General features: G+C 36.3%; 1 protein-coding gene across 1 annotated transcript; it reads left to right on the top strand.

Annotated features, from left to right (window-relative positions):
* Positions 1–14,774: 14,774 nt before the first annotated feature.
* On the top strand, positions 14,775–15,824 carry LOC111904427 (long chain acyl-CoA synthetase 4). The gene is made up of 4 exons (XM_042897668.2): positions 14,775–14,973; positions 15,035–15,174; positions 15,263–15,445; positions 15,546–15,824. The coding sequence occupies exons 1-4, from the start codon at positions 14,775–14,777 to the stop codon at positions 15,672–15,674; spliced, it is 651 nt and encodes a 216-aa protein (XP_042753602.2). The 3' UTR covers positions 15,675–15,824.
* Positions 15,825–20,143: the final 4,319 nt, after the last annotated feature.

The raw sequence follows: 20,143 nt of genomic DNA on the forward strand, positions 1-20,143 counted from the left end.
TTGATAAAACAGTTTAGTATAAAGAAACATTTGTTTGAAACATAATTATAAATAAGTTTGAAATGTAACATACAAAGTAAAATGTACAGTGTAATAAGGAGTTTAAACACATAAAGTGTTTATGAAAAACATTTGAAGGAAACTGCTTGGTAAAACGGCTAATGAGTAGCCAATCATTTGAATGCTGCTTATTAATCACATGTGATTGATATAATAATTAGCATAATTCTACTTGTATCCCCCCCATAAAACATTTAAAAACAGTTAAAACATTGATTAAGGGGTATGAACTCACCTGTAGCAAGTGGATCGGAAGTAAGTGTCGGATAAGTGCTTGGTGTCAAGTGAAGACTTAGACACGCACAAAGATCCTAATAACATATAAGGATACATGTATATAAACAATTAGTATTTAAACAAATAATAAACAAATTCAAGACACTCTAAGGCATGACAAACACTTTGTATAAGTGTTATAAGTGCTAAGGAGTGCATCTAAGTGTTGTAGGGAAAGGCTAGTATGATTGGGGTTCAAGGAACACTCTTAAAATGAGTTTACTCCCTAAGGACCAACACACCTTGAGTTTACGGTCGTAAACTCCTAACCTTTTGACCATTTGGTGAATTGAAGTCTTCTAAGCTATTCCAAGCATTCCTACTTCATGATTTAGCCTTAGGAATTGTTGTGTGGCATCAAGGCACTCCTAAATGGAGTTTACGGTCTAAGGACCATTTCTCCATGAGTTTACTACCTTAAACGCATGAGTTTACTACCATAAACTCATGCGTTTACTACCTTAAACTCCTAATTTTGGTATTTGGCGGTTTTCAAGTCCTTAGCTCAAACATGGCACTAGTCTAGGTTAGATTCTAGCCATAAGGAACAACCATGGGCAGTTTATGGGACATTTACACAACTTTTAAGGTGTTTACGGTTTTGGGAGATCCCTAAACCTTAAACACATATAAATGTTGGATTTTTGTGCTTTTTGTGTGATACACTCATCAAGGATGGATCTAGACAAGTCCCTAAGGCATTGTGAAGCATCTAGACACCCTAAAGCACCCTAAAGCACCCTAAGGCACTATATTTGGTGTTTACGGTTTTGGGAGCCTCCCAAAACCATGAACACCTTGTTCTTGGTGTTCTTGGGACTTTTCCTTGGTATAAACATGTATAGCTAGCTTTAAATGACTCTAGGATAGAAGTACTTACATTGTGGAAGCTTGAAATGAACTTTAAGTCCAAGAACACTAGTGTGTGTTCTTGGTGTTTTGGAAAAACTAGTCAAAACACATAAATGAATGGATTAAAGGATGTACAATCACTAGATTAAGTGATATACTAACTTGAAAGGGTTTGAAAGCTTACTAGTTTGAAGATCTAGAACAAAAACAAGGATGATACTTGAGAGAGTTTGGAGTTTACTCTTTTAGAAAATGGGGAGTAAACACAAATGACTAGTTTTTGGGGAGTAAACTCATACATAGGTATGAGTTCACAATTTTTGGGTGATTTTTCAACCCAAACCTAAAAGTTTGGTCGGGAATTTCTAATACGCGAGGTGTTTGCGGTTTTTAAAATTCAAAACCCGAGACGACACTTTCTTTCACCTGTTCGTTTAAAAATAATATTAAAATAATCAAACGAACTTTATATTTCTTAAAAATAAGAAATAATGACATTGACTTATGATACGAAGTGGTTTGACTTTTAGGGTTTGACCGAATGGAAATTTCAGGTTGTCACATGGATCTTCAAGAAGAAGACCGACATGGATGGCAAAGTGCATACTTATAAGGCGCAACTAGTTGTGAAGGGTTTTACTCAGACTCAGGGCATTGATTATGATGAAACCTTCTCACCAGTAGCGAAGATAAAGTCTATTAGGGTTATGCTAACCATTGTTGCATTTCATGATTAAGAAATATGGCAAATAGATGTCAAAACCACCTTCCTTAATGGAAAGCTGGTTGGGGATGTTTACATGAGTTAGCCAAAGGATTTTGTCAGCCCGGAGTACCCAAATAGAGTATGCAAGCTTGAGAAATCTATTTATAGATTGAAACAAGCATCTCGCAGCTGTAATCTTTGTTTCCGTAAAAAGGTCAAAGAGTTTGGTTTCTCGAGAAGCGAAGATGAGTCCAGCGTATATGTCAGAGCTAGTGGGAGTATAGTTAGCTTTTTGTTATTGTATGTGGATGGCATACTACTCATAGGAAATGACATCATAACTCTGCAGGAGGTGAAGTCCTGGCTTGGGAAGTGTTTTGCTATGAAAGACCTTGGAGAAGCTCCCTATATCCTAGGGATAAGGATATTAAGAGAAAGGAGTAAAAGACTAACTGGACTTAGTTAGAGTACTTACTTGGATAAGGTGCTGAATAGTTCAGCATGCAAGACTCCAAGAAAGGAGATTTAGCGATCCAGAGTAACGCCAAGCTGAGTAAGACTCAGTGTCCGAGTATAGAGGCTGAGATAGCTGAAATGAGTCGAGTACCATATGCTTCCGCTGTAGGCTCGATCATGTATGCTATGACTTGTACTGATCCTGATGTGGCTTTTGCTTTGATCATGGTCATCAGATATCCGGGGAACCCTGGCAAGGCTCACTAGACTGCGGTAAAGAACATTCTCAAGTATCTTCAGAGGACTAAGGACTGGGTCCTTGGAGTTGTACCAACTATATGTTGGATTAATGTCTAAGTCCATAACTATATTTGGTATGTACTTGACCCGACCCGGCATGGTCCATTTGGGTTGCACTTCACCGACACAATTTATATGGATAGTCTTTTGAGAATAGTATATTATTATTAATATTAATATATTATAAGTTCTAATATATTAATATGGAATCATATTATTTAATTAGTATTGATCAAGAATTAATTTAGAATTAATTAACTGATCAAAAGTAACTAATTAAATATGGACTCTTATATATATGGAATGGGCCAAGTTCATTTAGGTTGGGCTAAGCTTTTATGGATAATCCATGGAGCTTTTAACCTATGGATCCTATGTAAATGAAAGGTCATGGGTATTAGGGTTTACATGGATGTAACCCTAATCCTCCATAATATATAAAGGGGTCCTTGGCTCACAAAATTGGCACAAGTGTGTGAAAATAAGAGTGGGCCGATTTTAGTGTGCATACATATTCTCTCACGTTCTTCCAAGGTGTTTTGGTGATTTTTGATTCCATTTGAGGCTTCCACACTATTGGGGCTAAGCTCTTAAGGCTTGAAGACATCAATCTACATCAAAAGGTATGTCATCTAACTAGAACTTTGTAGTATAGGTGCTTCATAATATGCTAGTTAGGATGAAACCTTGGAATAGTTAATATTTGCATCTATAATAGAGAAAACATAGATCCAAGGTTTATAGGGTTGCATGTACACCACAGGAGTGTTAGAATGCTCAAAACCCAACACTATAAAGGAGCCTATTGAAATTTTCTGTGATAGTGAAATTGCAGTTGCCTTAGCGAAGGAATCAAGGGATCACGAGAGATCCAGACACATCGGCAGAAAATACCATTTTATCAGACATCAAATAGAAGAAGGACTCCTCATGGCAGGGTATCATCGGATGAGAACCCAGCAGAACCCCTCACAAAGGGACTGACTAGGGTTAAGCATTTATAGCATGTGAGGCGTATCGGGTTGAAGGATGATATTAGTTTTTCAGATTAGATAGGTATTTCTGAAACTTATAAAATTTAATCGACATTTGATGATGAATAAAAGTTGTTGCTTATTTATGAGTAAAGTGTTAGTATCTTTGTCAATTATTTACTGTTGTTTCAGCTTTGCGTGTTTTGACTTCCAGAATAATTACCTTATTCAAAATATCCACTGTAGTGACAAAGAACATGGTTTGGCATGCGGAATTAAAGTTTGCACAATTGAACATGGTGATTTGGGTACTAAAAGATATATTCGATCATAGTAAATGAGTACAAAAAAGGGATCAAGTCTATAATTTCATAAATATCTCACTCACTAATCACTATGAATACATCTCTCAATCACACCTCTACAAGTGGTATAAACCCACCATATATAGAGGTGTTTACATGTCTCTCTCTCACTCTCAAAATACCCATTAGTCAAAAGGCTAATGCACCACTAGCAAGTGGGTTTTACAAAAGTCAAACATTTACAAAGTCAATCATGAATAACTTTGTACCCCAACATTCTCCCCCTAAAATTTAGGAATGAATGACCCACTTCAATTCTTCCAAAGTCGAGCAACTACAAGGTTTGAGCCTCAAAGGTGACACATGTTGAAACGAACTTCACTCTTCAATTCTTCCATGATTCTTCAATTTGGCTCTAGGATGTGAGACCATACAATTCGAGCATCAACGAATGATTAAGAGTATCCCAAACTCCAAATAATCACCCTAAAGTTGAGCATAAAGCACACCCCAAAAATCTTCAATAAAACCAAACCCATTTTGAATACATCATTTCCAAACGTCCAATTGCATCATCTCGTAGGCTTCAAAACTTCAAGATCACTTCAGTCTTCAAATCCGCGTAATATAAAAATTCAAGTTCGAATTTCCATATAAACTTCTCCCCCTTTTTATAACCGAGATTTGATTATAAAACTCCTAGGAAAAAGAACGTGCTCTATTCGTAATTTTTCATGTCAAAACTCCCCCTTAACATGTGGCATAAACTTTGTGCTTCAATCCGGAAAATCTAAAAAATATTCAATTTTTAGCTTCGTTCACGGATTGCCTTTGACAAAATTTCTAAAAAATGGGTAGAAATTGTGAATTTCAAAATTTTGCAGTGATCCGTTGCGCCCAAAACAGCAAAATATGCAAAACTCTTCCCCTTTTCCAAAGCAGGGTAAAAGCGTCAATTTGCACAAACTTCAGGGGCCTGAAACACACTTTCTTCAATTTTCAGCAAAAACAGACCTTTTTCGAATGTTGGTGCAAATTGCCAAACTTTCAAAACCTTAGGGACCATTTTCGAAAATTCTGCCCTTTTGTTACACCCCAAAACCATGAACAACGGAAACGTTCTGGGGCGGAGGACGTCATGTACAGTATCACAATAATGAATAGTAGTAAACAAGCAACAACATTATCCATTGCATTAATAATATAATTTTAATACAAGTGTGTTCTATCAAATTATAATAGACACTAAATTATATATATCAAAATGAAAGATGAGTGTTGAACGAGCTCCATCTTCTCTAAACCTTGCACCAGTACCTGTCTACTGTTGACCTGAGGATACAAGTTATTTTGAAAGAGAGTATCTGCTTTAAAGGTTGTGAGATCGTAAGTATTTTAGTGTTTGAATTTGTATGTAAGTATTTGTATGTATGTGAAGTGTAAGTATGTAAAAGTTTTGAAACTCCTAGAAAACCCTATGTTTCCTACCTAAAAGTAGCCTTCTACCAACACATCTAGTATATGTGTATGTCTCTTGTAAAAGTGTGTATTTTCCCAAATCCGACTATCATTGACCAAAAACATAGCTTTTACATTACCGTGCATCATGTGAATGTTCACGAAGTGAATGTTATGGGAAAATATTATAGTACTGTAGTATTTCAATAAGTAACTACCAAGACTTAATTGTTTTGAAAATAGTCTTCTACCAAGACCCGACTGTTTTGAAAGTAGTCTTCTACCAAGACCCGACTGTACGACTATTATTATTATTCTAATCTACCTCATTGATCATGTGAATATGAAACATAGTAAAGGTATTAATAATATATTAACTGGAGCTTTATATCCTATTGTAAGTGTCGTAAGTACTGTAGTATTTGTAATTAGTGACTACTTTTGTACTATTTTGCCTTAATTGAGGGATAAGGCATAATGTGATGGCTAGATCCCGGGCTAGACGCTCCCCTGTCAAATGGATTTTGGGACCCACACACGACCCCTGCATGTTTGTAAGCTGCGAACATCCACATTACTATGATCATGTACACCCAATATAACTATCACAATGCGTTGTGATTCATTGGTATAGTTAGATCCTGAAATCGTTCTATGCTATTGCACCTAGTTATGTATGTCCTATTATCGTATGTGTAAACGCACTCATGTAAGCGTATCTATGTAACCGTACTGATGTAAGCGTATCTATGTAAACGTACTCATGTAAGCGTAATCATGTAAACGTACTCATGTAAGCGTAATCATGTAAACGTACTCATGTAAGTGTAATCATGTAAACGTAGTCATGTAAGCGTAATCATGTAAACGTATCTATGTAGTAGTATAGACTCATGAATGAACTGACTCTTGTGTGATTCCTTGTACTTGGAATGGTAAGTAATATCTCCTAACTATACCTATAATAGTTACTAACAATGAACGTGTATAACTTGAGGTATGCCTTTGCTACCCACAGGTACTGAACTGACTGAGGAGAACTTTTATGTCTACATATGTATACATGATACACAACTAATATTTAGATGACATTCGGACGGATAACCGATACCCTAAAGCCACATCCCAACGAGGAAAAGGAGATAAAGCGAGCTAGCCTTCCTAAGCCCTTTAAACATTACTTATATAATTATACATACATAGACATGCATTTGACAATATAAAAGCATAAAAGAAGTTTTGCAAAACCTTTGAAAAAGATTAATTTCTAAGAAAAGATTGACTTGATGTCGGCTTATATAGCGGTTTGGAAGTATTTGCTTTGATAAAACAGTTTAAGTATAAAGAAACCTTTGTTGAAACACAATTGTAAAAGAGTTTGAAATGAAACCTACAATGTATAATAAACAGTTTAATAAAGAGTTTTAAACATATAAAAACGTTTAAGATAAACATTTGAAGAAATCTGTTTGGTAAAGCAGTTACCGTATAGTAAATCCATTTGCATGCTGCTTATTAATCACATGTGATTGATATAATAACTAGCATGAATCAACTTGTATCCCCCCCATAAAAGCATTTAAAAACATTTAAAATATTGATTAAGGGGTATGAACTCACCTGTAGCAAGTGGTTGGGATTGGACGAACTATATAGGATGCTAGGTGTCAAGTGAAGACTTGTACATACCCTATTATCCTAGTTAACATATAATATCACATATATGTAACCAATTAGCCTTTAAACAATTAAATAACAAAGTCAAGACATCCTAAGTCATGTTAAACACTTTATATAAGTGTTATAAGTGCTAAGGAGTGCATATAAGTGTTGTAGGACAAAGCTATTGTGATTAGGGTTCAAGGGAACCCCTAATATGAGTTTACTCCCTAAAGACCATAACGCATTGAGTTTATGGCCTAAACTCATGAGTTTACGACCATAAACTCACACTTCTTTGACCACTTTGAGTTTTGAAGCCTTAGAAGCATTTTCACATTGAAGTATAAGCCTATGGAAGTGTTTGTGGCATCAAAACACCCTTATATGTAGTTTACGGCCCATGGACCACTTCTCCATGTGTTTGCGGCCGTAAACACATATTATTTATGTTCTTTTGATGTTTTCAAGTGCCAAACATATCAAGGAATAAATCTAGACTAGTTTCCTAAGCTTGTGAAGGGACTAGGGCCATTTTTGACCCCTTAAGAAGGGTTTACGGCCCAAGGTGTTCTTGGACCGTAAACACCTTTAATCTTGGTGTTTCCTTGTGATTTTCTTGATGTAAGGACGTATACTAAGCAGTATGATACTCTAGGATAGAAACACTTACAATATAGAAGCTTGAAATGAGCCAAAAGTCCAAGAACACTAGTGTGTGTTCTTGGTGTAAATTGAAGATTGACCCTTTTGGAATGATTTCACGGTTAGAAGTGTGTTAAAACACTAGATTAAGTCATATAACAACTTAAGAAAGCTAGAAACACTTACTAGATTGAAGATCTCGAAAAACTTTTGGATGATACTTGAGAGAGAAATGGGACTTGGATCTTGAGATTTGGAAAAAAGTGTAAATAATGACCAATTCTCATATATATACCCCCAAATTCAGGGTTTTTGGCTGAAAATATTATTCTGGCTATAAACTCAAATTTCTTGGAGTTTTGGAATAACAGTGTTGCACAATAAATATTAGGGCATCCTCTCTCCTGATATCACCTAAAGTGTAAATCCTACAATACTCAAACTTGTTCCAAAAAGTTTGAAACTTAATATCAGCTGTTCTGACTTCTATTGAATCGAAGGGTTGTAAAGAATACAAATTTCGGGTTGTCACACCTTTGTGCTCAAATCATACGAAGAATCCCCCAAATATACGAAGCTCCAAAATTTTTTCGAATTTGGGTGAAAAGTGTCAAACATTTGAAACTTGGGTTAATTTTTGAAATGTCAAAAATTCGAAGGTTCAGAGGTCAAATTCGAAACTTTTACTTTTGTCCAAAATCATACGAAGCATACGAAGTCTCACATATGAACAGTAACCCTTCGTATGAGATTTCTATTCTTTCCCAAATACCCCTTCATATGAATTCTGTATACAAACCCCCTTCGTATATTTCCCAAACAAAAATCCTTCGTACATCAACTATCAACCAATCCTTCGATCATTCACTAACATCATATCCTTCGAATCACCTGCTTCGATCAAAACAAATACCCTTCGAATCAAAATCACCGTATCCTTCGAACAAAAATCCTGAATCAATAACCTTCAACCCATCCAACACAGTCGATCCTTCGTACATTAATCTGTTTCTTCCAATTTCAATTTCGTTCGTTATCATCAAGTCTTCATTTTTCCCAAATCTTGGTTCTCACAATCTTTATCCTTTGAATCAATAAGCCAGTTCCTTCGTACATGAGACCCAAACCATTCTTTATTCTTCACTTTTGAATATTCAACAATCAATAAACCAACACAAAAACGATTTCGTTCCCAATCATACCCTGACCAGCGAACCTGACTCCTGTTGATCATAAATCGACTCTAGCTTCGTTCTTCACTGTTTCTATCATAGGTTCTATTAGCTTTTAGCACATCATCAACAAACTCAAACAAATTCGACAATCGATTCCTATTACTCTCGAAATCAACAATCAATGTTCTTCACTTGTTCGTTATCAATCCTTGACAATCGTAATTGATTTCCATTTGAAAACAGTCGAATAATGAACCAAAATCAATTTCAATTTTGACTTCTCACAACTGCGTTTGACTATCACGCAAGAGATATTTGACACGAATGATCAACTAAAATCAACGAAATCATCATTTACCAAGACTCAATCAACAAATATTAGTAAAATCGAGTTCGATTTGATGCTTTAATGACTCAAGAGAAGTTCAATTTCAATCAAAATTGCTTCCATATGAATCGTATATGAACGAGAAAAATTGCTAGAACTGTTTTGAGCTCGATGTGCAGTTAGCATCACAGATCGATGGAAACAAAATCAAGATAATACATAATCGATTATATCATGAATGATGACTAGATAAAAAAATAAGCTCGATGAATCCGATTGAATTATCTTCTTAATTCAACTTCGTTTCCAGTGTTCGTATTTTGACTATCAACTTGGGTTTCCAATGAATGAGAATTTATTTGGGCTTCGAATTAATTAGATTGATGAACATTAAAGAGAATTTATTTGGTCTCGAATTTTGGGCTAAATCTATTGATCAGATGAACATTAGGCTTTCAAATGAACTAACGATTGATTTCAATTTTCGTTTAGGGTTTGATCAATTAAAAAAAATATTGGATCATAACAAATGGGTTTTTCAAAGAAAATTTGATCCAACGAGTCAAACCATCATGAATCAAGAACGCAACGCACGATTCAAATATTACGAGAGATCATAGAGAGAGACTCACCAAAATTGCTCAAATTACGACAAAAATTGCCAAACCGTGAAACATTCTTTAAAAATCACCTTGATATTGAAGACACGCTCTGATACTAACTGTAGTGATAAATAACATGGTTTGGCATGCGGAATTAAAGTTTGCACAATTGAATATCGTAATTTGGGTGCTAAAAGATATATTCGATCATAGTAAATGAGTACAAAAAGGGATCTAGTCTACAACTTCATAAATATCTCACTCATTAATCACTATGACTACATCTCTCAAGCACACCTCTATAAGTGGTATAAACCCACCTTATATGGAGGTGTTTACATGTCTCTCTCTCACTCTCAAAATTCTCATTAGTCAAAAGGCTAATGCACCACATGCAAGTGGGTTTTACAAAAGTCAAACATTTACAAAGTCAATCATGAATAACTTTGTACCCCAACATCCACAGTCGATCATATGTTGGAAGTAGATATGAATCAAGACTGTCATGAAGTTGGCTTGTAGATGTCTAAGTAGTTAGACATAGCAAGAGTTGCTACGACACTCATGAGTGCTCATAAGTTCTGAGTATTGGATTCAACCCACGCTCACTAGTATCACTTCATGGAATTTATCTCGAGTGATCGTGAGACGGTAATATCATATAAGTCTTCAAACCTAGAGATATGAGTTGTTGACTATGAGTTGGTTATAAATTGATTGTACGAAAACGCATTGGTAACTCGATGTTATAAACCGTGCCTTTTGTATAATTCAACAAGTAGTAGAGAAGGCATATGAGTCGAAGTTTATCTGTTCCTTCTTGGATTAGAAACGATATCTGGGCCCCTCGATGATTTTGTTTTGATCTATGTATCGGGCCCAGCCACAACTAAATTGATGCGTTCGATTAAGTTCTATGTCAAACAAATCGGAAATCGGGAAACAAACCGTTGGACAATAAGTACGACATTGTTCCATGTATTTTTACGGCTGATATCATGAGCACAAAGGATTTTATGATCACTTATCTTAAATGGCATAACATCATTATCCCAGTTCCAAGAGACCTTGAAAGAGCTACAATTGCTAATCGGTTCCTGAAGTCATACTTGCAGTAATAGTTATTAGACTTATCTAAGTGGGAGACTGTTGGATAAGGTGTCTAAGTCCATAACTATTTCTGGTATGTACTTGACCCGATTAGGCATGGTCCATTTGGGTTGCATGGCATCATGCACTTAGGTAGACTAAAATGAGAGAAAGGACACTTATGGTTTATTAATATATTATAGATTGTGATATATTAATAATATTATTTAATTAGTATTGATCAAAAATTAATTTAGAATTAATTTTTTGATCAAAATAAGACTAATTAAATATATGGGCTAATTGTGTAATCATCCATTTCTTTAATAGTGGGCTTGTAGACCATGGTGTATCGAGTTGGGCTAAAACCTATGAGACGCTCCATGGATGTTCCATGGTGGTTTTTGGACCCATGGATCCAAGAAATGAAAAGTAATGTCATTTAGGGTTTACATGGTGTAACCTTACTTGTGACACACTATAAAATGGATGTGTTAGCTACCAAAATCAGCCACTAGTGAGGAACAAGAGGGCATAGCCGATTTCTAAGTGTGTTACATTTCTCTATAAGTTATTCCAAGTGCACTTGGTGTTGTGTGAAGCATTTGAGGCATCACATTTGGGGTGCTAGACTCATAAGGTTCTCAAAGGAATTCTAGCAACAAAAGGTATGTATTTCTTACTAGATGTTATGTTAAAAGTTCCCCATGTATGCTAGATAGGTTATGAACCTTGGAAAATCAAATTTGCATGTATCATAGTTAAACATAGGTCCAAGGTTTCTAGGGTTGCATGTACACCATAGGAGTGTTAGAATGCTCAAAAACCATCGCTTATAAGATTTGGTAAAAGGGGAAAGTTGAGTCCAAAGTTTATTGGACCATTTAAAGTTCTTCAGAAGATTGGGAACCAAGCTTACAGGCTAGAACTAACAGAAGAACTAGACGATATTCATAACACTTTCCACGTGTGTTATTTGAGGAAGTTCACGGGAGAAGTTCCCGATATAATTCCAATTTCTGAATTAATTTTAGATGAAAGCAAGAGGTTAATTGAAGAACCGGAGACAATCGTTGACCGTAAGACTAAGAAGTTGCGACGCATGATGGTCGATTTAGTGCTTGTGCATTGGAAACATACGACTCGGTCAAATCTCACCTGGGAAACGGAGAGTGACATGATGAGTCGCTACCCGCATTCGTTTGCTGATGTATGATTCTGTGGACGAAATCATCCTAAGGGGGAGAGAATTGTAATGCCTGTATTTCTAGGCTTGGCATTAATGATGATGTAATATTCTAGGTCAAACTTTGTAACAATAAAGATGTACTATTCGAGTATTATGTGCTTATACCTAATTATTATGATTTAATAAATTAAGGATAAAAATAAGTGTCAAAAATAAATATTAGATAAACCTGATATCTATGAAGGAAGTTTTAGTGGTTAAAACAAGGATTCCGGAGATAAAAAGAATACCGAAATCCAAGTTATAGAGAAGAAGTTATGACCCGTCGATGTTTCACGATAGAATCGACACGACTCTGTATGATGTAAAAAGTGAATTTACGATAAAGTGATTTTTAGCCTTAGAGATCTAAATGAAAGTCATAGTATACATTAAACCGAGAGCGTGCATAAAAAGAATGTCCAAATCTGACTTCATATGTGGAAGTTATGAATTTTCTAAGATTTGGTATAGTAGTATGCAGCTAAAAACTCGAATTTTAGATCGAGCGATTTTTAGCTGACACGACCTAAACGAGAATCGAAGATCTTGTCTATTGTAGTTTAACAGTAAAAAAGGCGAAGAAGGACGTCGGATGAAGAAGTTATGAATTTTTAACGGACTTTTCCTATCCCGGCCTATTAAAATATAACTTTAAAAATAAAGTCAGAATTAGCCGACAGAGTCTAAATTAAAGTTGTAGATCATAATTTCACCTACGCGTGGATATAAAGAACGTAAAAAACGGAGCACATATGCGATAGATATATGAATTTTTGAAGTTTCAGGCAGAAACTTCGAGGCTGGAAGAACACCCAGAGTACCAAGTGGTACGCTTAACATATAAATATGTACACCCAGCGTACGAGATATGTACTCCCAACATACTTTTGTGTTCACGCTCCATAATTGGCCATGTAGCCTACTCCATAGCATGATGGGCACGTGCTCGTAGCCTTGACGCGTCCGAGATAATCTCTTTGTACACCCAACGTACTCAATGTACGCTCAGCGTACTGGTTGAAGTAGCAGTACGCCTTGTGTACCATAGAGTTACGCCACTACTAGAAAACTGCCCTTTAATGACGCGCAAACAATGACGCGCGCTAATAAAGGACGCGCATTTGTGCGTGCCCTAAAAAATAACGTCAGCTCTGGAAAATTTGAAGGATAGAGGGCACGCATTTTTGAGCGCCCTAAAATTAGTGTCCAACAAAAAAAAAGTAAAAACACGGAGGGCACCTATCCTAAAAAGCGCGTCGTGTTACCTTGTCGCTTTATAATTTTAGTCTATTAGCGCGTGTTTTCATTTTTTGGGGGGGAACGAAATCCAAAAAATTAAAAAGCCCGCTTGCGTCTCCTCCTTCCACGGGAATGCTCACCTCATCAGACTCACCACCCTCTCTCTCTCTCTCTCTCTCTCTCTCTCTCTACAGCTCCCCTCCATACTACCACCATGATTGTCGCAGCTACATCTCACCACCTGCAACCTCAACACAATCGACCATCACCACCATTCCTACCATCCATCGCCGCCCTACGATCTTCTCCATCACCACCTCTTTCTTGTTCTATGTGAAGCCCTAAAATCGGTACCAACAATTGATAGGTTTGATTCTACCCTAGTTCGTTCCCCCCCCCCCCCTTTCCTCCACAACAACTGATAGGTTCGATTCTAACACTGATAGGTTCGATTCTATGGGGTTGACGAATCGTGGTTTATACATCTATGGTTTTTGAATTTCGAGTATTATGCACACAAATGTCAGACGAAATATGGTCTGATTCCAGTTCTTAAAGCCCTCAACTCCGATTGACATGTGATCAAGGCAGGAAGAATTATCGACTCCTTCAAATAAATGTTATCGTCTTCCTATATCAATCTGTTTTTGTCTATGCTCAACATTCCAAGGTACAACTCTCTTTTAAACTCCAATATCAACATCTATTCATTTACTTTCCACGAATTCTCATCATCGCATTCGACTTCATCATTCCCAAGAATGATTTTTTCTAAATTCATCTCTTTACTAACCTGATTGTGTTATCTACTTGTTGGTGGGATTTCTATCAGTTTTAATTTTATTTTAAGGTGAAATGATGAAGTGCACGTGAGGTGTTTGATGAAATGCTCAAGTGAGTGTAGACAATAATTTCTTTCATTTTTTGGCTATGTAAAGATGGAGGTAATAAGATGGGTAAGGATGGAAAAGTTGACATGTTGTGATATCAGGGCCAACAGGGTGCTGCAATTCACATAACCGATGCCAACACCAGACATCTGTTTTCTTTTCTTGCTGGCTTTCTCATGATTTGTGCTTTGTGACTTCAGATAATTACAGAATTCAAGGAGCAAGGATTGAATACCGAATTGTACAGCAAGAACAAAGACAGAGGGGAAACTTATAGTATTGTACCCACAAGTGCTATCAGGTAGTTTTTTTATGAGATCTACTGTTCACGCACCATTTGAATACTGGGTTTTGAACTTTGAACAAAATCTTTGCTTTTTGGGGAAAAACAGTGGTGAAGGCATACCTGATATGTTGTTACTACTTGTCCAATGGGCTCACAAGACAATGATTGAAAAACAAGCAAACTAAATAACACACAGGGCTAACGGAAACCTGTGCTGGATCATTCGTGTCATTGCCAAACGAAATGGAGATGGTGGGAACCGTGGGCCCATCCGTACCCAATTTGGATGCCTGTTTGGAATCTGTTCCTAAAATGAATTATGACACCCTTTCAAGTAAACCACAAGGAGAGATATGTATTCGAGGAAATGTTTTATTTGCAGGCTATTATAAAAGAGAAGACCTTACAGTAGAAGTCCTTGTTGATGGTTGGTTCCATACAGGTATATAATTTACAAAAATAATAAAAAAAATCTTATTAACTTATATTATTTTATGGTTTAGGTGATATTGGTGAGTGGCAACCTGATGGAAGCATGAAAATTATTGATCGCAAGAAAAACATTTTTAAGCTCTCACAAGGAGAATATGTCATTGTTGAAAATCTTGAGAATGTATTTGGACCTGTTTCTGATCATGATTCGGTACATTATTTAAAATACTCACAATTTCAACTTATTTTAACCTAAAACGCCATTTAAGATGTTATTTAATTTATGGTTGGTATTTTAGATATGGATCTATGGGAACAGCTTTGAGTCTTGTCTTGTTGCTGTTGCGAATCCTAATAAGCAAGCAATTGAACATTATGCTAACGCACATAACATTTCTGGGGATTTTGAAGCTTTATGTGAAAATCCCAAAATTAAAGAATATGTCTTGGGAGAGCTCACTAAAGTCGGAAAAGAAAACAAGGTTTTTTTTTTTCGTTTTTTTTCTTTTTAAATAATTTAATGACTAACTATTTTACCACTTATCTGTTTTCATGAATTAATCTTTTATTTTAATTTTGTAGTTGAAAGGTTTTGAATTTGTGAAAGCGATCCACCTTGAACCTGTTCCTTTTGACATGGAGTGTGACCTTTTGACCCCGACATTCAAGAAGAAAAGACCCATGTTGCTCAAATACTATCAGGTAATATAAAATATAAAATAAGTTTTACGAAATAAACATGTTTTTTTTCTGATGAAATTACTTTATTTTTTCAGAGTATAATTGATAACATGTACCAGAAAATTAACAACAGGTGAATTGCTTGGTAATGATATGGTGTCTCCTCACAAGAATGTTATCAATGAGAAATAAAAAAGAGGACAAAGGGTTTCTTTTTAACTGACCTTTTTGTACTCATCAACAGGTGGATCAATAGGGGAGTGAAGGACATCACCAGCAGCTCGACCAATATGACTATTTTGCCCTAACTCTTTATAAATTTCAACTAGACGAGTATATTTATTACAACATATACCTCTTAGCAGCCATTTCTCAACATCAATACAGCTCTGGTCAATTGAAAACTCTGCCTCCTTGTTAGTCAAAGGGTCAATGACAAATGAACTATGTAGACACTTTATCTGCAAGTCTAACCCTAGTTCAATCTTAATAAAAGGACAAGAACCTGCATCTGAAGTGGCATTTTTCTTCTCACATTCCAACCAGTAAAGAATCTTTAACCCTGGAGTTCTTAAACCACCAGAATCAGACTCTCCATCTTGACCAAGTTGTATAGAACTTTGACTTGAACTGCCATCAGATATGAGTTCAAACCGAATTGCATCTTTCCATCTACCTGCACTTAGTGCTTGAACTTGTCTTATAACAATATCCAACCCTAATGTTTATGGTTGATTGTAAGTTCAGGTTGCTAGAGCTTGAAATGCGAAGAAGGTGCACTGCAGATCAAAAGGTGTGCCATCATGTCTAATTGCCCATTCCCATTGTATTTTGGATTGAAGGAATATATTTCACAAATCCATTTTCAATTGATCTCAGGTGCTTGCCTCACTTATCATTAGATTGGCATTAGCAGAAACCTTTTGCCTTAATTTAGATGTTCCAAATGCCGAAAGTCTTGTTGCTGCTCTCGTAAGGTACATTTTTTACTGTTGTATTTAGGGATATTCCAAATGCCAAACGGGAGACCTTTGGTGCCTTTTTTTATTTATCATTGTGATAATTTTGAGAAGTTGGATTTGTCGATATCTAACTTCTTATAGTCACTTGTTGGTTTCTTGTTGTGTGTATAGGGTTGATGAAAGCAAATAGCTCTGGAGTTAGAAGAGAAAAAGAAAGCTCATGCTGAAAGAGATACGATGCTGCAAATGCAAGTGTTGCATTCTTCATTTTAACTCTTAGTATGAAACACAAAGTAGATTAGATGAATACAAATTTATATATTGTAAAAAATAGAATTGTATGACATTAAATTTTATGCAATGGATTGTATTTTTTGTATATGATATTTTATTTCTATTATGAGACATTAAATGCAAATTTTATTTAAATATTCATAAATATATAAATATATTTTTTTTAGAACATTTAAAATTATGATACGCAAAAAAGTGTGTCATCTTCATTTATGACATACTAGCGTAACTCGAGTGTTCATTTATGACATACTAGCGTCGTCTCTCTTTATGACAGGGCCTTCCTTGACGCGCATTTACGCGTCGTCTGAGCCCTTTACGACGCGCAATGAGCGTCGTAAAAGGCTGTTTTTCTAGTACCTAGCGTAACTCGAGTGTTCAGCCACTATAAATAGTGAGCGAGGCCATTCGACTTTTGTCTACAAAGTTTACTTCCTCTCATCCTTATTCTTTCTTGAATGTTGCACTAAATACCCCTAACCCTAAAATACCATCCTAACACCATAAGCAAGTCCCGAAGAGGCCAAAGATCCCAAGGAAAAGAGTATTCGAGTCGAAACTCTGCCCACATGAATCCTGATTATTTTAGAAAACATCCCGGTTTTATCGAAAATGATCATTTTAAGAGACGTAGTGATGTCCGATTATCATTAAATCAAGTGAGTGTGTAGTCACTTTCATCTTACACATAGATACGAAGTATTTTCTATAAAATACGTGCTATGTGTGTAAATATTATTTGTTTATTTGAGATGGATGTTGAATGAAATTTTTATACATGTTAGAATGATTTAAACTGTATATGTATTTTTATCTGCAAATATATTGGGTATAACATGGGTAGATGAAATAGTTGATGTGTGTTAAAATGATGAGAGGCCTCGATGTTGTTGTTGTTCCAGTCATCTAGTGGAGTATAGATGACAACCAAGGACTATTCTAGACAGTCTCATGGAACTCTAGCAGGCTCGCAACCCGTAAGTGTTTTTGAACTAAGTGTTCACCAAGTGTACTCCATACCCCCATGGTTGCCTTATTTGACATGTATTGTTGATGAATCCCCTAAGCAGTATTGTCACCCCGAAGAAAAATCCTTAGGCTAGGTCCCTTATGATAAATATTTAGGGACATAAAGTGAGGATAACGGGAATGGGTAATCAGGGATATTGTTGGTTGATGAAATTAATAAATTTATTGTTGGCTGATGAAATTAATAAATTTATTGATTGTGGGTTGAAAACTCTATATGCTCACCAGGATCCCGAGCCTGACCCACTCAACTTTTAATATTACAGGTAGTGGACCCAAAGCTTAGTTGGATGATGAAGAGGTATTTTTGGATTATAGGCCATTAGATGTAAATATTTGTTGTAAGGTCTATAATATACTGTTTACGGTTTTGGTCTGTATCAATGTGGACATCCCGAGTTTTATAATGAAATGAAAGATACATTTCTTTAAGAAATACTTTGATAAATTTTTATCATATTTAGTTATGGGAGAAATTCTGCATATTTTTATCGGAGAGATTACTCTGATTTTAGTTTAAAAACATAAACTAAATCGGCCTTTTCTTGCCGAGAAATTGAGGATGTCACAAAATCCATGGTGATGTCTTCCCATTTACCCATGGGTACATGTAAAGGTTCTAAACTCCCATATGGTTTCTGATGTTGTGCCTTAACCCTTGTACAAGTTACACAATCGGCCACATACATTGCAACATCGAGCTTCATCATCGACCACCAGTAGTAGGGTTTTAGATCCTTATACATTTTAGTGCTGCCGGGATGAAATGAATACATGGTCTTGTGAGCTTCTTCCTTCAGAAGATCTCTTACTCCTCCCGTCGTAGGTACCCAGATCCTCTCTTGGAATACCTTTAAACCTTGGCTGTTTGTACCGAACTCCAACATTTTGCCTAAATGTTCTTCCTTTCAGTCATTTTTCTTTGAAGCTTCTTCGACTTAGAGCATCAGCTAAAACATTTGCTTTACAGGGGTAGTAAAATAACTAACAGTCATAGTCCTTGAGTAACTCTAGCCAACGTCGTTGCCACATGTTCAATTCCTTGTAATTAAAGAGATATCAGAGACTCTTATCATCAGTGAAAAGTTTTCACATTGTGCCATAGAGGTAATGCCTCCATATCTTTAGGGAAAACACTACTGCTGCCAACTCCAAATCGTGAGTAGGGTAGTTCTTTTCATGCTCTTTCAATTGTCAAGATGCGTATGCTATCACCTTTTCTCTTTGAGTTAGAACACAATCCAAACCGACTCCTGACGCATCGCTATACGCTGCGAAGTCTTCAACTCCATCGGGTAGAGAAAGAATTGGTGCTTCACATAACTTCTTCTTTTGCTTCTCGAATGCTTCTTCGTGCTTCTCGCTCCATGTACATGTAGCTCCTTTGTGGGTCAAAGCTGTCAATGGAGCAGCTATCGAAGAAAAGCCTTGGATAAACCTTTGGTAATATCCAGCTAATCCCAGAAAGCTTCGAATCTCCGTGGGACATTTTGGTCATTCCCACTTCATCACAGCTTCAATCTTTGTTGGGTCAACCATCATCCATTATTGGTTAACCAGATGACCCAATAATTGGACTTCTTGGATCCAAAAATCACATTTGGAGAACGTTGCATACAACTTCTCCTTCTTCAATACTTCTAACACTTCTCGCAGTTGTCTGCCATGCTCCTCCTGGATTTTCGAGTAAATCAGAATGTCGTGTATGAAAACTATCCAAGATTTATCGAGGAATGGTTTACAAACCCAGTTCATCAAATCCATGAATGTCGCTGGAGCATTGGTTAGTCCAAATGACATAACCAAGAACTCGTAGTGTCTATATCTTGTTTTGAATGCAATCTTCTCAATATCCTGCTCTCTTACCTTTAGCTGATGATATCCTGACCAAATATCGATCTTTGAGAAATAGCTCGAACCTTGCAACTGATCAAATAGGTCATCAATCCTTGGCAATGGATACTTGTTCTTAACTGTTGCTTTGTTCAGCTCTCGATAGTCTATACACATCCTCATTCTGCCGTCCTTTTTTTACGAATAACAACGGAGCTCCCCAAGTTGATGAACTAGGTCTAATGAAACCGTTGTCCAACAACTCCTGAAGTTGAGTCATAAGCTCCTTAATCTCTATCGGTGCTAATCGGTATGGTGCTTTCACTATTGGTGTCGTTCCTGGTGACAAGTCTATTCGGAACTCTACTTTCTATTAGGCGG

Source organism: Lactuca sativa, chromosome 8 (assembly GCF_002870075.4).
Source record: "Lactuca sativa cultivar Salinas chromosome 8, Lsat_Salinas_v11, whole genome shotgun sequence".
Taxonomy (NCBI): domain Eukaryota; kingdom Viridiplantae; phylum Streptophyta; class Magnoliopsida; order Asterales; family Asteraceae; genus Lactuca; species Lactuca sativa.

What these genes read in the sequence shown, in the direction of transcription:
- LOC111904427 (XM_042897668.2), top strand. Translation starts at nt 14,775, where the DNA reads ATGGAGATGGTGGGAACCGTGGGCCCATCCGTACCCAATTTGGATGCC. An exon ending in TGATGGTTGGTTCCATACAG is followed by an intron (nt 14,974 to 15,034) that starts GTATATAATTTA and finishes TTTATGGTTTAG; the next exon opens with GTGATATTGGTGAGTGGCAA. An exon ending in CTGTTTCTGATCATGATTCG is followed by an intron (nt 15,175 to 15,262) that starts GTACATTATTTA and finishes TTGGTATTTTAG; the next exon opens with ATATGGATCTATGGGAACAG.